Source organism: Panulirus ornatus, chromosome 3 (assembly GCF_036320965.1).
Source record: "Panulirus ornatus isolate Po-2019 chromosome 3, ASM3632096v1, whole genome shotgun sequence".
Lineage (NCBI taxonomy): Eukaryota > Metazoa > Arthropoda > Malacostraca > Decapoda > Palinuridae > Panulirus > Panulirus ornatus.
The window spans coordinates 41,871,924-41,887,729 of NC_092226.1; the positions used below are offsets into that span (position 1 = coordinate 41,871,924).

A 15,806-nucleotide genomic window follows, 5' to 3' on the forward strand; every position below is an offset into this window, starting at 1 on the left:
GCATGTTCATCAGGCAATAAACTTCAGGGAGAACGCAGTAAACTTTAGAGAATAAGATGTTTAGAATGGAGGTGAATACTGTGCAAAAAGAAGAGAATAAATAGGAACAATAGCGAAGGGGGCAAAAGGGGAAGTGGTCAGAGGAAGTGATGAAGTGAAGAGATGGAGTGAGTATTTTGAAGTACTAGTGAATGTTTGATGACAAAATGGCAGATACAGGTGTTTCAGATAAGGTGGTGTGTGTATGCGAAGTGAGTCATGCAGAGTGGTTTGGTGAAGGGAAAAGAGGTGAGAGCCTTAAATAAGATGAAACGTGGCAAGGTGGCCAGAGTGGTTGGTATTGCAGCAGAATTCATTAAGAAATGTGGTGACTATGTTCCTCATGGGTTAGTTAAGATTTTTTTTAATATATGTATGAATCATGGCGAGGTGCCTAAAGGTTAGTGGAATGCTTGTATACTGCCTCTATATACAAGTGTGTACGTGTGTGTGTGTGTGTGTGTGTGTGTGTGTGTGTGTGTGTGTGTGTGTGTGTGTGTGTGTGTGTGTGCTAACACCACACAAATACAAGTTTTCTGAGTGTACCTGTTAAGTTGTATGGGAGGGTAGTGACTGAGAGGGTGAAGGTACATACAGAGCATTAGACTGGGGAGGAGAATTATGGTTTCAGAAGTGGTAAAGGACATGTGGATCAGGAGTTTGCTTTAAAGAATGTAAGTGAGAAATACTTAAGAGAAACAGATGGATTTGTGCATAGCATTTATGGATGCTTAGAAATCATATCATAGGACTGGCAGAGATGCCTTGTGTAAGGTTTTAAGAATATATGGTGAAGTAGGAAAGCAGCTAGAAGCAGAGAAGTTTTTATCAAGAGTGTAAGGCTTGTGTACAAGTAGGAAGGGAGGAGAGCGAATGGTTCGAAGTGCAGGTTGGTCTGTTCAACTTATCTTCGGATTGGGTGGTGGGGTGATAAATATGAGAGTTTTGGAAAGATGGCCATGGAGGTGAGTCAGTTGTGGTTTGCTGATGATACATCACAGGTGGCAGATTCAAGTGAGAAACTCCAAAAGTTGGTGACCGAGTTTGGAAAAGTGTGTTAAAGGAGGAAGTTGAGAGTAAATGTGAATAAAAGCAAAGGTTATTAGGTTTAACAGGGATGAGGGACAGGTTAGCTGGGGTGTGAATTTGATTGGTGAAAAATAAGAAGTCTTTTAGATAACTGGGAATGGATATCACAGTGAAATAAACCAAGGAAGCTGAAGCGAGTCATAGAGTTGGTGCAAGGGTAAAGGGGTGAAGGGGCAAAGCTTCTGGGAATGCTGAAGAATGTATGGAGAAAGAGCGTTGTCTGGGAGGGCAAAAATAACTAAGTTTGAAGGAACATTAGTCCCAACAGTATCATATGAATGTAAAACATGGGCTATACATAAGGCTGTGTGGAGAAGAGTGAATGTGTTGGAAATGATATCTTTGAGGCCATGTGGTCTGAGGTGGTTTGATACGGTAAGTAATGAAAGGATAAGAGAGAGGTGTTGTAATAAAATGAATGTGATTAAAAGAGCTGAAAAAGTGTGCTGAAATGGTTTGGACATATGGAGAGAATGAGTGAGGAAAGGTTGACAAAAAGGACATGAGTCTGAAATGATTGGAACTGGGAGAATGGGGAAACCAAACTGCTGAAGGAAGGATGGAGTGAAAACAATTTTGAATGATCAGGGCCTGAACATGCAGGAGGGTGAGTGGTGTGCATGAAATAGAGTGAACTGAAATGATATGGTACACTGCAGTTGATGTACTGTCACTAGACTGAACCAGGGCATGTGAAGCTTCTGAGGTAAACAATGGAAAGGTTTGTGGGGCCTGGTTGTGGACAGATAGCTGTGGTTTAGTTGCATTACACATCAGCTAGAGGTTGGATGTGAAAGGATGCAGCCTCTCTTTGTCTGTTCTGGCTCTAACTGCTAACATGAGAAAATTCAATCAAATAAGAAAAAAAATATTGATGTCATATAAACCTAACCATACCTTCCTACCCTAGGAGTCTCTTCTACATGGACTCCTCTATTACTCATGAAGCCACCATCATCCATCAGGCTGGACCACAGGTGATGAGTATGGTGATATTGTGCATGGGTGTTTGTAGGGATAGTGGAGGGCAACTGAGGGGTAAATGTTCAGTGTTTTCATTGTAGAAGTTGCAGCTTGGGCATCAGGGGTTATGTGATATTGCAAAAAAGTGTTTGTAATGTTGAAGTGAATGGGTGGTGTCCACAGTGCAGACAGGACAGGGTAAAACCTACATGTCCAGGATATGTAAGTTGGTTGTATGTCCTTCCTTTTATGTATTCTATTCTTAAAGAAATCAAATTTTTCTGAATTACTAGAACATTATCTTATGTCTGTTCTGCAAACATTAGCAAATACAAAAACTCAAAAGACAACAGAAAGTACAATGCTCACCTCAAGTTTACGGATAATAACTGAATTTCCACAAGAATAGAGGAGATTCTTTCCCTTAGGATCCACACCCAAGACAATTGGCTGTCCTCTTTGAGTGCGAGGCAGGGAAGCCCAAGTGGAAACTGTGGATGAGTAATACATCATTAATGATGGCAAATAAATAAAACATGCACAGATGTTTAATAACTAAGGAAAATAGGACACAGCAAAAGTATTGTACTTAAGAACTAACAATAACATATGAATGACAGCTTTTCTATAAATATGCATTATATATGTCTATAAAAATCATGATGACTAAAAATTTCATCACTGACTCACTCACTTTCCTATGCTTGAAGTTTGAGCACCATTTTCAAGCAAAAAGCTATGATAAAGATTTCTGGAGTTAATACATACCTGATGCAGGTTAACATGTGGGTGAATAACAGGGCCATATTGAACCAAGCAATGCCAAAATGTTCAATTTTTTCATTAGGGTGCTTGAAACAGATTCGCACCTTGTGACTTTTCTAATTCATTGTTGTTTCTCAGTGAATGCCTTTGTAACTCTCAACAATTATGAATTGGCATCTTATGGACCAATTCATAATCAATGCTTGACTGGGGTCTAATTGACCCAAAGTTATTTATTTGAAATATACGAGCGTTATTTTCTAAACATGAGCAGTACAAAATACATTGTAATAATGCAGGACTATAGTATTCCATTAGAAATGCTCTACTAAACATTTATTTACACAATAAATAAATCTGCTTTATTCCACAATATCATACATATCGAATATCTGGAACAATACGTGTACTGATCACCTTCAATAAGCAAGTGCTTAGGCCTCGCTGCAAAAGTTGTGTCAGTACCAAAGTAACTTCTGGCAATTTCACGTCACATTGCTGTACCTCTAACATGTCTCATTAAATATATTTGAATGACATAAGAAGAAGAAATATATGATATGAATGATGACAAATCTATATCTCCTCCTGTGACACTTCAGTTGACAGTTTTGATACACATGATGGTATTACTGGCAACAATTGTCAAAGATGTTACAGCTATGATCTCACAAGCTGCCTGAAGAGATGATGAGTTTATGTATGCACCATCAGGAGATAAGTGGTGTCTGACAGCTCCATCCATGCAAGGCTGCACAGTTTCATTGAATGTTTTGACAACCCACACAGGAATTACTTAATATGCCGCTATTAGAATAACTCAAGACTACTATTATGAATGAAACAAACAGACAAGGAAAATGGACAAACAACAACTGGAAACTACTGGCACGAGAACTTCATGCTTATGTAGGCTTGCATATTCTAAGAGGAGTCTACAAAAGCAAAAATCAAGCAGTGAGGCAGTTGTGGAATCCTTCATTTGGCCCTCTTATATTTTCCAAAATCATGGCAGTCAACAGATTTGAACACATTTGCATAAAATTACATTTTAATAACCCAGCTACAAGAAACAGTCTGTCTAGGGAAAACTTGCTGCTGTTTGCTTGCTGTTAAATGGATCTGCAGAAAATTCTAAACGAAGCAACCAACATGGTGAGTGTGTTACCATTGATGAACAATTGTATCCGTAAAGGGGACATTGTAGGCACAATCAGTACATGCCATCAAAACCAGCCAAATATGGTTTAAAATTCTGGGTTCTGATGGATGCTGACATATTATGTATCGAATATTGAAATGTATACAGGGGAAGAAAATGTTTATAGTTGTGTTACTGGAGTGATAGTTTTCATGCATGGTGTTTTGACAAGAAAATAGTGAAGTTGGAGAAAAATGTAGCTTAGACATTGAAGCTTATTGATTCAGTGGTGAAATTGATGAGAACTGCTACTGACGTTTGTGTGAATAAATTGTACATTTCCTTTTCCATAGCCAGAGGTTGAACCATTATGTGACGTTCATTTTTTCATTCATTTCAAGCTAAAAGTTTGTTTTCTAAATTGTTTCTTACATTTTTCATATGTATATATATGTACGTGTGTGTGTGTGTGTGTATGTGCGTATGTGTGTGTATGTGTGTGTGTGTGTGTGTGTGTATATATATATGTATATTATCCCTGGGGATAGGGGTGAAAGAATACTTCCCACGTATTCCTCGCGTGTCGTAGAAAGCGACTAGAGGGGACGGGAGCGGGGGGCCGGAAATCCTCCCCTCCTTGTATTAACTTTCTAAAATGGGAAACAGAAGAAGGAGTCACGCGGGGAGTGCTCATCCTCCTCGAAGGCTCAGAGTGGGGTGCCTAAATGTGTGTGGATGTAACCAAGATGTGAAAAAAGGAGAGATAGGTAGTATGTTTGAGGAAAGGAACCTGGATGTTTTGGCTCTGAGTGAAACGAAGCTCAAGGGTAAAGGGGAAGAGTGGTTTGGAAATGTCTGGGGAGTGAAGTCAGGGGTTAGTGAGAGGACAAGAGCAAGGGAAGGAGTAGCAATACTCCTGAAACAGGAGTTGTGGGAGTATGTGATAGAATGCAAGAAAGTAAATTCTCGATTAATATGGGTAAAATTGAAAGTTGATGGAGAGAGGTGGGTGATTATTGGTGCATATGCACCTGGGCATGAGAAGAAAGATCATGAGAGGCAAGTGTTTTGGGAGCAGCTAAATGAGTGTGTTAGTGGTTTTGATGCACGAGACCGGGTTATAGTGATGGGTGATTTGAATGCAAAGGTGAGTAATGTGGCAGCTGAGGGAATAATTGGTGTGCATGGGGTGTTCAGTGTTGTAAATGGAAATGGTGAGGAGCTTGTAGATTTATGTGCTGAAAAAGGACTGATGATTGGGAATACCTGGTTTAAAAAGCGAGATATACATAAGTATACTTATGTAAGTAGGAGAGATGGCCAGAGAGCGTTATTGGATTACGTGTTAATTGACAGGCGTGCGAAAGAGAGACTTTTGGATGTCAATGTGCTGAGAGGTGCAACTGGAGGGATGTCTGATCATTATCTTGTGGAGGCTAAGGTGAAGATTAGTATGGGTTTTCAGAAAAGAAGAGTGAATGTTGGGGTGAAGAAGGTGGTGAGAGTAAGTGAGCTTGGGAAGGAGACCTGTGTGAGGAAGTATCAGGAGAGACTGTGTACAGAATGGAAAAAGGTGAGAACAATGGAAGTAAGGGGAGTGGGGGAGGAATGGGATGTATTTAGGGAATCAGTGATGGATTGCGCAAAAGATGCTTGTGGCATGAGAAGAGTGGGAGGTGGGCTGTTTAGAAAGGGTAGTGAGTGGTGGGATGAAGAAGTAAGAGTATTAGTGAAAGAGAAGAGAGAGGCATTTGGACGATTTTTGCAGGGAAAAAATGCAATTGAGTGGGAGAAGTATAAAAGAAAGAGACAGGAGGTCAAGAGAAAGGTGCAAGAGGTGAAAAAAAGGGCAAATGAGAGTTGGGGTGAGAGACTATCAGTAAATTTTAGGGAGAATAAAAAGATGTTCTGGAAGGAGGTAAATAGGGTGCGTAAGACAAGGAGCAAATGGGAACTTCAGTGAAGAGCGTAAATGGGGAGGTGATAACAAGTAGTGGTGATGTGAGAAGGAGATGGAATGAGTATTTTGAAGGTTTGTTGAATGTGTCTGATGACAGAGTGGCAGATATAGGGTGTTTGGGTCGAGGTGGTGTGCAAAGTGAGAGGGTTAGGGAAAATGATTTGGTAAACAGAGAAGAGGTAGTAAAAGCTTTGCGGAAGATGAAAGCCGGCAAGGCAGCAGGTTTGGATGGTATTGCAGTGGAATTTATTAAAAAAGGGGGTGACTGTATTGTTGACTGGTTGGTAAGGTTATTTAATGTATGTATGACTCATGGTGAGGTGCCTGAGGATTGGCGGAATGCGTGCATAGTGCCATTGTACAAAGGCAAAGGGGATAAGAGTGAGTGCTCAAATTACAGAGGTATAAGTTTGTTGAGTATTCCTGGTAAATTATATGGGAGGGTATTGATTGAGAGGGTGAAGGCAGGTACAGAGCATCAGATTGGGGAAGAGCAGTGTGGTTTCAGAAGTGGTAGAGGATGTGTGGATCAGGTGTTTGCTTTGAAGAATGTATGTGAGAAATACTTAGAAAAGCAAATGGATTTGTATGTAGCATTTATGGATCTGGAGAAGGCATATGATAGAGTTGATAGAGATGCTCTGTGGAAGGTATTAAGAATATATGGTGTGGGAGGCAAGTTGTTAGAAGCAGTGAAAAGTTTTTATCGAGGATGTAAGGCATGTGTACGTGTAGGAAGAGAGGAAAGTGATTGGTTCTCAGTGAATGTAGGTTTGCGGCAGGGGTGTGTGATGTCTCCATGGTTGTTTAATTTGTTTATGGATGGGGTTGTTAGGGAGGTAAATGCAAGAGTCTTGGAAAGAGGGGCAAGTATGAAGTCTGTTGGGGATGAGAGAGCTTGGGAAGTGAGTCAGTTGTTGTTCGCTGATGATACAGCGCTGGTGGCGGATTCATGTGAGAAACTGCAGAAGCTGGTGACGGAGTTTGGTAAAGTGTGTGGAAGAAGAAAGTTAAGAGTAAATGTGAATAAGAGCAAGGTTATTAGGTACAGTAGGGTTGAGGGTCAAGTCAATTGGGAGGTGAGTTTGAATGGTGAAAAAACTGGAGGAAGTGAAGTGTTTTAGATATCTGGGAGTGGATCTGTCAGCGGATGGAACCATGGAAGCGGAAGTGGATCATAGGGTGGGGGAGGGGGCGAAAATTTTGGGAGCCTTGAAAAATGTGTGGAAGTCGAGAACATTATCTCGGAAAGCAAAAATGGGTATGTTTGAAGGAATAGTGGTTCCAACAATGTTGTATGGTTGCGAGGCGTGGGCTATGGATAGAGTTGTGCGCAGGAGGATGGATGTGCTGGAAATGAGATGTTTGAGGACAATGTGTGGTGTGAGGTGGTTTGATCGAGTAAGTAACGTAAGGGTAAGAGATATGTGTGGAAATAAAAAGAGCGTGGTTGAGAGAGCAGAAGAGGGTGTTTTGAAATGGTTTGGGCACATGGAGAGAATGAGTGAGGAAAGATTGACCAAGAGGATATATGTGTCGGAGGTGGAGGGAACGAGGAGAAGAGGGAGACCAAATTGGAGGTGGAAAGATGGAGTGAAAAGGATTTTGTGTGATCGGGGCCTGAACATGCAGGAGGGTGAAAGGAGGGCAAGGAATAGAGTGAATTGGAGCGATGTGGTATACAGGGGTTGACGTGCTGTCAGTGGATTGAATCAAGGCATGTGAAGCGTCCGGGGTAAACCATGGAAAGCTGTGTAGGTATGTATATTTGCGTGTGTGGACGTGTGTATGTACATGTGTATGGGGGGGGTTGGGCCATTTCTTTCGTCTGTTTCCTTGCGCTACCTCGCAACCGCGGGAGACAGCGATGAGGTATAAAAAAAAAAAAAAAAAAATACAGGTAAAGACAAAGGGAGAACTCATGAATCACGAATGCATGTTGCATTAAAGCTCAAAACTCACTTGCACGGAATGAGAAGAAATGTCACATGACAATTTATTCACCAGCTTGAAATTTGCTAGAGAGCGTGCATCACAAAATATGTCATTTTTTGGAACTATTCGTGGTACCAGAAGGGAAGTGCCAATGGAAATGCAGGAGGTAAAGGTTTCTCCCCTGTATCTATTCTTGGGGTTTAGGTTCCCCTCTGATCCCTCAGTTATTTCCCTCATAACCACATCCTCAAACTTAGCACCGCATGATCCATTTTTCCCCAGTGGGCAGCTAATGAAGTTTTCTATTTCCTGACTGTAGTACCTGAAACCGGGAACCAATGTCGAAGGTGTCCCAGACCCTCTAATTTTTGTGTGTTCTATTACATACTTAGGCTGAGAGCTTTCCTGGAAATATCCCAAAACTTTCTAACTTCACATCCTTTCTTAATGCACTGCTAAGAGTTTCAAGTTGATGTCCCTAGTCTTAAATTCCCCCTTAATTAGAACTTTACAAAGATGATAAGCACTTAAGGGGGATCATACTATGAGGCAGATCTAGTTCACAGTGCTTACAACAGTAAAACTTCTTTTATCTGTAATTCAAGATAAAAAAAAAAATTCAAAACAACACTTTTTCAATCTTAGTTGGCAACCCTTGATTATATGTATACAAATCTTTTTTAAATATTTTAAATCATGTGAACAATACACCACAGCTATTAGTGTACTCACTCTCCAGTGTTTTGCAACACTGGTGATTGTTTAGGATGCAGGCTAACTTGGTCCATTGCCAACTCAGCCCATCACTAACTCGGTTCACGGTCATGAATGAACAAGACCTAACTTAACCTAACAAGCAGATGGGTCAAGTCAGTAATCCAAAATGGTACAAACTGGCAATGGGCCAAGTTGGACCTACACCATTGTTTACCATATCCCATGTGCTTTCTGGCACTGTGTTACGTGCTAGTCTTGCACATTTGTGTATTTTGTGCACTCTGGATTAGTCTGTGGTGAATGGCCCTTTCAAACATCATCAATTGCCTAACAGCTCCTCAAAGCTCTCTACATCTTGTACAAAGCACAAGAGGAACACTTCAAGTTATGCAAAATGCTGGATAAGGGTAAGTAAAATGATACTTATGAAGGAATTCAGTGTCATTTTCTTATGTATATTAATATTTCCTTTATGTAAAATCATGTAAAATATTTCAAAATATGACAATTTCTGAATTATATAATATTCTGGTAAACCTTGAATAACTGGAAATTTTCATCCAAAGCAACTGGTTCCCCCAAGCATTTCAGATACTAGAGGTCATACTGTACTAACCTCTTAACTCTCCAACTATCACCTGGACCTCATCTGTCAGTTTGAAAAGAAAATATTGCACTATCCTTGTCATCACCACCTCCTGCCACAAGAGATGCCCTATCCCTAGATTGCAGTTTGGTACCACAAATGCATCAAGCCCATTCAAGCTCACAGAATACAAGAACAGCCCTGTTTCAAGTACCAAGACTGTCTTAAAAGAACCTTAACATCTATTTAATAACTTGATGTTTAACCCTTCGCCCTAACTTCTTAAATGTACTTATCTTCTCAGTATATCTTCAGGCTTTGGTTACTCTTATTGTTCAATAATCCTAAATCATTACTTTCTGATTATTACTTCATTCTTTCATTTCTTACATACTTGTCTGCCATTTTCAGCATTAGTGAAGTAGTGCCATAAGGTTATAAAGAAAAGGACTCATTCGTTTCCATCCATTTTCTAACCGTCATGCATAGTGCACTGAAACACAGCTCCCTACCCAAAACCAGGCCCCACAAAACTTTTTGTGGTTTACCCAAAATGCTTCACATGTCTTGGTTCAGTCCAATGACAACACATCAACCCTCGTACACCACATCATTCCAATTCATTATATTCAGCACACACCTTTCACAAACCTACATGTTCTGGCACTGAGAACTCAAAATCTTTCTACACCATAATTTCATCAATTTGATGTCCCCCTACACCCGGTCTCCTCCACTTCTCAAAAATATATCCACTTTGTCAACCCCTCTTCACTCATTCTCTCAATATGTCCAAAACATATCACTATACCCTTTTCAGCTCTCTCATCCACACTTTTCTTACTTCCACACCTCCCTCTTACCCAAACATGACTTATTCAATCAATTGTCTTCACACCAATTGTCCATAACCAACCATTTCCAACACTTCCATCCTCACTTGTGCATTCTCATTTACAGCATATGCATCAAATCCATACAACATTGTTGGGACTACCAAATCTATTACCCTTCAGAATATACCAAAAACTGCATGTAATACTTCAGGAGATTCTTTAGCCCAAAAAACTTACTTTTAAACTTATCCTATCATAATGAAACACTTCTATACTTGAAATAATCACAGAAAATATCTCATAATGCTTCCCCTACTCGACAAATACCCAATAAATACGAAATGAACGATGACACAATCTTTGTAAAAGGTAATCTCATAATTACAGGTCTTAATGACCCCAAAATATATCAACCCCAAATTTGCTTTCAGCATTAAAAATAGTCCTTACACTGAGATTTTCAAGAAAATTTATTACCTAACAAAAAATTATCAAAACTGCAGGTAAAAAAACATTTCAGGGGATTCTTTTTACAAAAAAAAACTTTAAAACTGTAATATAACAATGGAATATTCTATACTCAAAATAACAACAGAAAATATCTCAAAATGCTTCACTAAATCAAATGCATACCCAATAAATATGAGGCAGATAATAAGACAATCTTTTTAAAGGTAAGCATTAAATAACAGGCCTTAATGACCCCTCAACAATATTTGAACCCTACATCCATGTTCAGCATGATAAAAAATCCTTTTACTGACATTTTCAAGCAAATCTATTACCCTCTAAGAAAAATATCAAAAACTGCAAGTAATGGTTCAGAGGATTTTTCAGCCCAAAAAACTTTTTACTTTTAAAACCGTAATATACCATCATGAAATACTCACAGAGTATATATCAAAATGCTTCCCTTAGACAACATATGCCCAATAAACATGAAGCAAATTATAAAACAGTCTCAGTAAAATGCTACCACATAATCACAAGGCCTAATGTCAAACAAGCAAAATCTTAACCAATATTCATATTCAGCATGAAAAATGGTCCTTATACTGAGGAATTTAAGCAAATCTATCATCATATGAAAAATACCAAAAATTGCAGGAAACAGTACATGGATTTTTTTTGGTCTAAAACTTTTCCTTTTAAAATCGTAACAAATGCTTCTATACCTGAAATAATTAAAGAAAAATCTCATATTGTTTCTCCTAGCTGACAACGACCAATAAATACAAACCAAATAATGAGACAATCTTTGTAAAATGTAATCCCATAATCAATTATACGTCTTATTGACTTCCAAACAATTTTAACCACAGAATCGTTTTCAGCATGAAAAATAATCCTTATAATGAGCTATTCAAGCAAATCTACTACCTTAAGAAAATACCAAAAGTTGAAGGCTTGGGGAATTTTTTTAGCCTAAAATTTTTTTTCTTTTAAAATTGTACCATAAAATGAGGTAGGGGAGAAAGAATTCTACCTCCAGAAACCCCGCATTGTAGAAGGCGACTAAAGAGGGCAGAAGCCGGCTGGAAACCCTCCCCTTCTGGTATTTTAATTTCTAAAAGAGGAAACATGAGTCACGTGGAGAGAGCTCATCATCCTTGAAGGCTCAGATTGGAGTGTCTGAATATATGTGGAAGTAACTCAGATAAGAAAGGAGAGACAGGTAGTATGTTTCAGGAAAGAAACCTGTACGTTCTGGCTCTAAGTGAAACACAGCTCAAGGGTAAAGGGGAGGAATGGTTTGGAAACCTCATGGGAGTAAAGCTAAAGAAGCAGGAGTTGTAGGAGTGTGTGATAGATTGTAAGGAGGGAAATTCTAGACTGATGTGGGTAAAACTGAAAGTGGATGGCAAGAGATGGGTGATTATTGGTGTTTATGAACCTGGTCATGAGAAGGAAGATCATGAGAGGCAAGTGTTTCGGAAGCAGCTGAGTGAGTGAGCCAGTAATGTTAGATTACGAGACCAGGGATTAGTGATGGGAGATTTGAATGCAAAGGTGGGTAATGTGGCAGTTGAGGGCACAATTAGTGTGTATGGGGTAATCAGTGCTGTGAATGGAAATGGTAAAGAGCTTGTGGATTTCTGTCCTGAAAAAAGACAAATGATTGGGAATACCTGGTTTAAAAAGAGACATATGTAAAAATACGTGCGTGAGTAGATGAGATGGTTAAAGGGCAACATTAAATTACGTATTAAATGATAGTCATGTAAAAGAGAAACTTTTGGATGCAAATGTGCTGAGAGGGGCAGATAGTGGGATGTCTGATCACTATCTTGTGGAGGCGAAGTTGAAGATTTGCAGAAGTTTTCTAAAAAGAGTAGAGAATGTTGGGAGAAGAGTGGTGAGAGTAAAGGAGCTTGGAAAGGAGACTTGGATGAAAAAGTACCATGTGAGTGAGTGTAGAATGGCAAAATGTGAGAGCAAATGAAGTGAGGGGAGTGGATAAGGAATGGGAGGTATCTAGGGAAGCAGTGATGGCATGTGCAAGAGATGCATGTGGCATGAGAAAGGTGGGAGGTGGGCAGATTGGAAATGATAGTGAGTGGCGTGATGAAGAAGTAAAGTTGCTGGTGAAAGAGAAAAGAGAGGCATTAGGATGGTACTGACAAGGAAGGAGTGCAAATGACTGGGAGAAGTATAACAGAAAGCAGCAGGAGGTCAAGAGGAAGGTGCAAAGGTTCAAAAGGAGGGCAAATAAGTTGGGGTGAGAGGGTATCAATAAACTTTAAGGAGAATAAAAAGGTATTTTGCAAAGAGGTAAATAATATGAGAAACAAGAGAACAAATGGGAACATCGGTGTTGTGAGCAAGTGGGGAAGTGATAATAGGAAGTGATGGAGTGAGAAGATGTTTGTGAAGTGAGAGTGTCAGGGAGAGTGGTTTGATGAAGAGAGAAGAGGTGGTGAAAGCTTTGTGGAAGATGAAATATGGCAAGGGGGTGACCTTATTGGTAAAAATATTGAATGTACATATGGACCATGGTGAAGTGCCTGAGGACTGGTGTAATGCATGTATAGTGCCATTGTACAAAGGCAATGGGGATGAAGGTGTGTTCAAACTACAGAGACATAAGTTTGTTGAGTATACCTGGAAAACTGTATGGGAGAGTACTGACAGAGTGAGAAGGCATGTACAGAGCATCAGATTGCGGAGGAGCAGAGTGGTTTCAGAAGTGGTAGAAGATGTATGGATCAGGTATTTGCTTTGAAGAATGTGTGAGAGAAATACTTAGAGAAACAGATGGATTTGTATCTGGCATTTATGGATCTAGAGAAGGGATATGATAAGAGTTGATAAGAGATGCTCTGTGGAAGGTATTAAGAGTATATGATATGGGAGATAACCTGCTAGAAGCAGTAAGAAGCTTCTATCAAGGGTGTAAAGCATGTGTACGAATTGGAAGAGAAGAGAGTGATTTACTCCCAGTAAAGGCTGGTCTGTGGCAGGGGTGTAAATGTCACCATGGTTGTTTAATTTCTTTATGGATGGGGTGGTTAGGGAGGTAAATGCAATAGTTTTGGAGAGAGGGGCAAGTATGTAATCAATTGGGGATGAGAGGGCTTGGGAAGTAAGTCAGTTGTTGTTTGCTGATGATACAGCAATGCAGGCTAATTCGAGTGAAAAACTGCAGAAGTTGGTGACTGATTTTGGAAAAAGGTGAGAAAGGAGAACGTTGATAGTAAAAGTGAATAAGAGCAAGGTTATCAGGTTCAGATGTGTTGAGGGACAAGTTAGTTGGGATGTGAGTTTGAATGGAGAAAAATTGGAGGAAGTGAAGTGTTTTGGATATCTGGGAGTGGACTTAGCAGTGAATGGAACCATGGAAGTGGAGGCAAGTCATAGGGTGGGGGAGAGGGCATATGTTATGGGAGTGATGAAAAATGTATGGAAATAGAAAATGTTATCTCAGAGTGTGAATGTAGGTATTTTTTTTTTTTTTTTTTTTTTTTATACTTTGTCGCTGTCTCCCGCGTTTGCGAGGTAGCGCAAGGAAACAGACGAAAGAAATGGCCCAACCCCCCCCATACACATGTACATACACACGTCCACACACGCAAATATACATACCTACACAGCTTTCCATGGTTTACCCCGGACGCTTCACATGCCTTGATTCAATCCACTGACAGCACGTCAACCCCTGTATACCACATCGCTCCAATTCACTCTATTCCTTGCCCTCTTTTCACCCTCCTGCATGTTCAGGCCCCAATCACACAAAATCCTTTTCACTCCATCTTTCCACCTCCAATTTGGTCTCCCTCTTCTCCTCGTTCCCTCCACCTCCGACACATATATCCTCTTGGTCAATCTTTCCTCACTCATTCTCTCCATGTGCCCAAACCATTTCAAAACACCCTCTTCTGCTCTCTCAACCACGCTCTTTTTATTTCCACACACCTCTCTTACCCTTACGTTACTTACTCGATCAAACCACCTCACACCACACATTGCCCTCAAACATCTCATTTCCAGCACATCCATCCTCCTGCGCACAACTCTATCCATATCCCACGCCTCGCAACCATACAACATTGTTGGAACTACTATTCCTTCAAACATACCCATTTTTGCTTTCCGGGATAATGTTCTCGACTTCCACACATTTTTCAAGGCTCCCAAAATTTTCGCCCCCTCCCCCACCCTATGATCCACTTCCGCTTCCATGGTTCCATCCGCTGACAGATCCACTCCCAGATAGGTATGTTTGAAGGAATAGTAGTTCCAACAATATTATGTCATTGCAAGGCATAGGCTATTGATAGGGTTGTACGGAAGAGGGTGGATGTATTGGAAATGAAAAGTTTGAGGAAAATATGTGGTGTATTCAAATTTCTAAAAGGGGAAACAGAAGGAGGAGTCATGCGGGGAGTGTTCATCATACTCAAAGGCTCAGATTGGGGTGTCTGAATGTGTGTGGATGTAACCAAGATGAGAAAAAGGAGAGATAGGTAGTATGTTTGAGGAAAGGAACCTGGATGTTTTGGCTCTGAGTGAAACAAAGCTCAAGGGTAAAGGGGATGAGTGGTTTGAGAATGTCTTGGGAGTAAAGTTAGGGAAGAGCAAAGGAAGGAGTTGCACACCTCCTAAAGCAGTTGTAGATATGTGTGATAGAGTGTAAGAAAGTAAACTCTAGATTGATATGGGTAAAACTGAAAGTGGATGGAGAGAGATGGGTGATTATTGGTGCCTGTGCACCTGGGCATGAGAAGAAAGATCATGAGAGGCAAGTGTTTAGGAAGCAGCTGAGTGAGTGTGTTAGCAGCTTTGATGCACAAGACCGGGTTATAGTGATGGGTGATTTGAATGCAAAGGTGAGTAATGTGGCAGTTGACGGTATAATTGGTGTGCATGGGGTGTTCAGTGTTGTGAATGGAAATGGTGAAGAGCGTGTGGATTAGTGTGCTGAAAAAGGACAGGTGATTGGGAATACCTGGCTTAAAAAGAAAGATATACATTAGTATACGTATGTGAGTAGGAGAGATGGCCAGAGGGTGTTATTGGATTAAGTGATAATTGATAAGCATGTAAAAGAGAGACTTTTGGATGTCAATGTGCTGAGAGGGGCCTGTGCTGGAGGCAAAGGTGAAGATTTGTAGAGGTTTCCAGAAAAGAAGAGAGAATTTTGGGGAGAAGACAGTGGTGAGAGTAAGTAAGCATGGAAAGGAGCCTTACGTGAGGAAGTAAAAGGAAAGATCGAGTGCAGAATGGCAAAAGGTGAGAGCAAATGGTGTAAGGGGAGTGGAGGAGGAATGAGAT

The 15,806-nt window shown here is 40.2% G+C and overlaps 1 protein-coding gene across 2 annotated transcripts in view; it reads right to left on the reverse strand.

Moving 5' to 3' along the window:
* Positions 1 to 15,806, reverse strand: part of flr (actin-interacting protein 1 flr) — a 278,566-nt gene that overhangs the window by 248,567 nt on the left and 14,193 nt on the right. Inside the window, exon 2 of one of the 2 annotated variants that reach the window (XM_071687385.1) lies at positions 2,461 to 2,582. In XM_071687385.1, coding sequence (XP_071543486.1) covers positions 2,461 to 2,582 — 122 coding nt within the window. Of the gene's footprint in view, positions 1 to 2,460; positions 2,602 to 15,806 lie in introns of those variants that run through there. The other variant, XM_071687376.1, reaches the window with a different exon arrangement.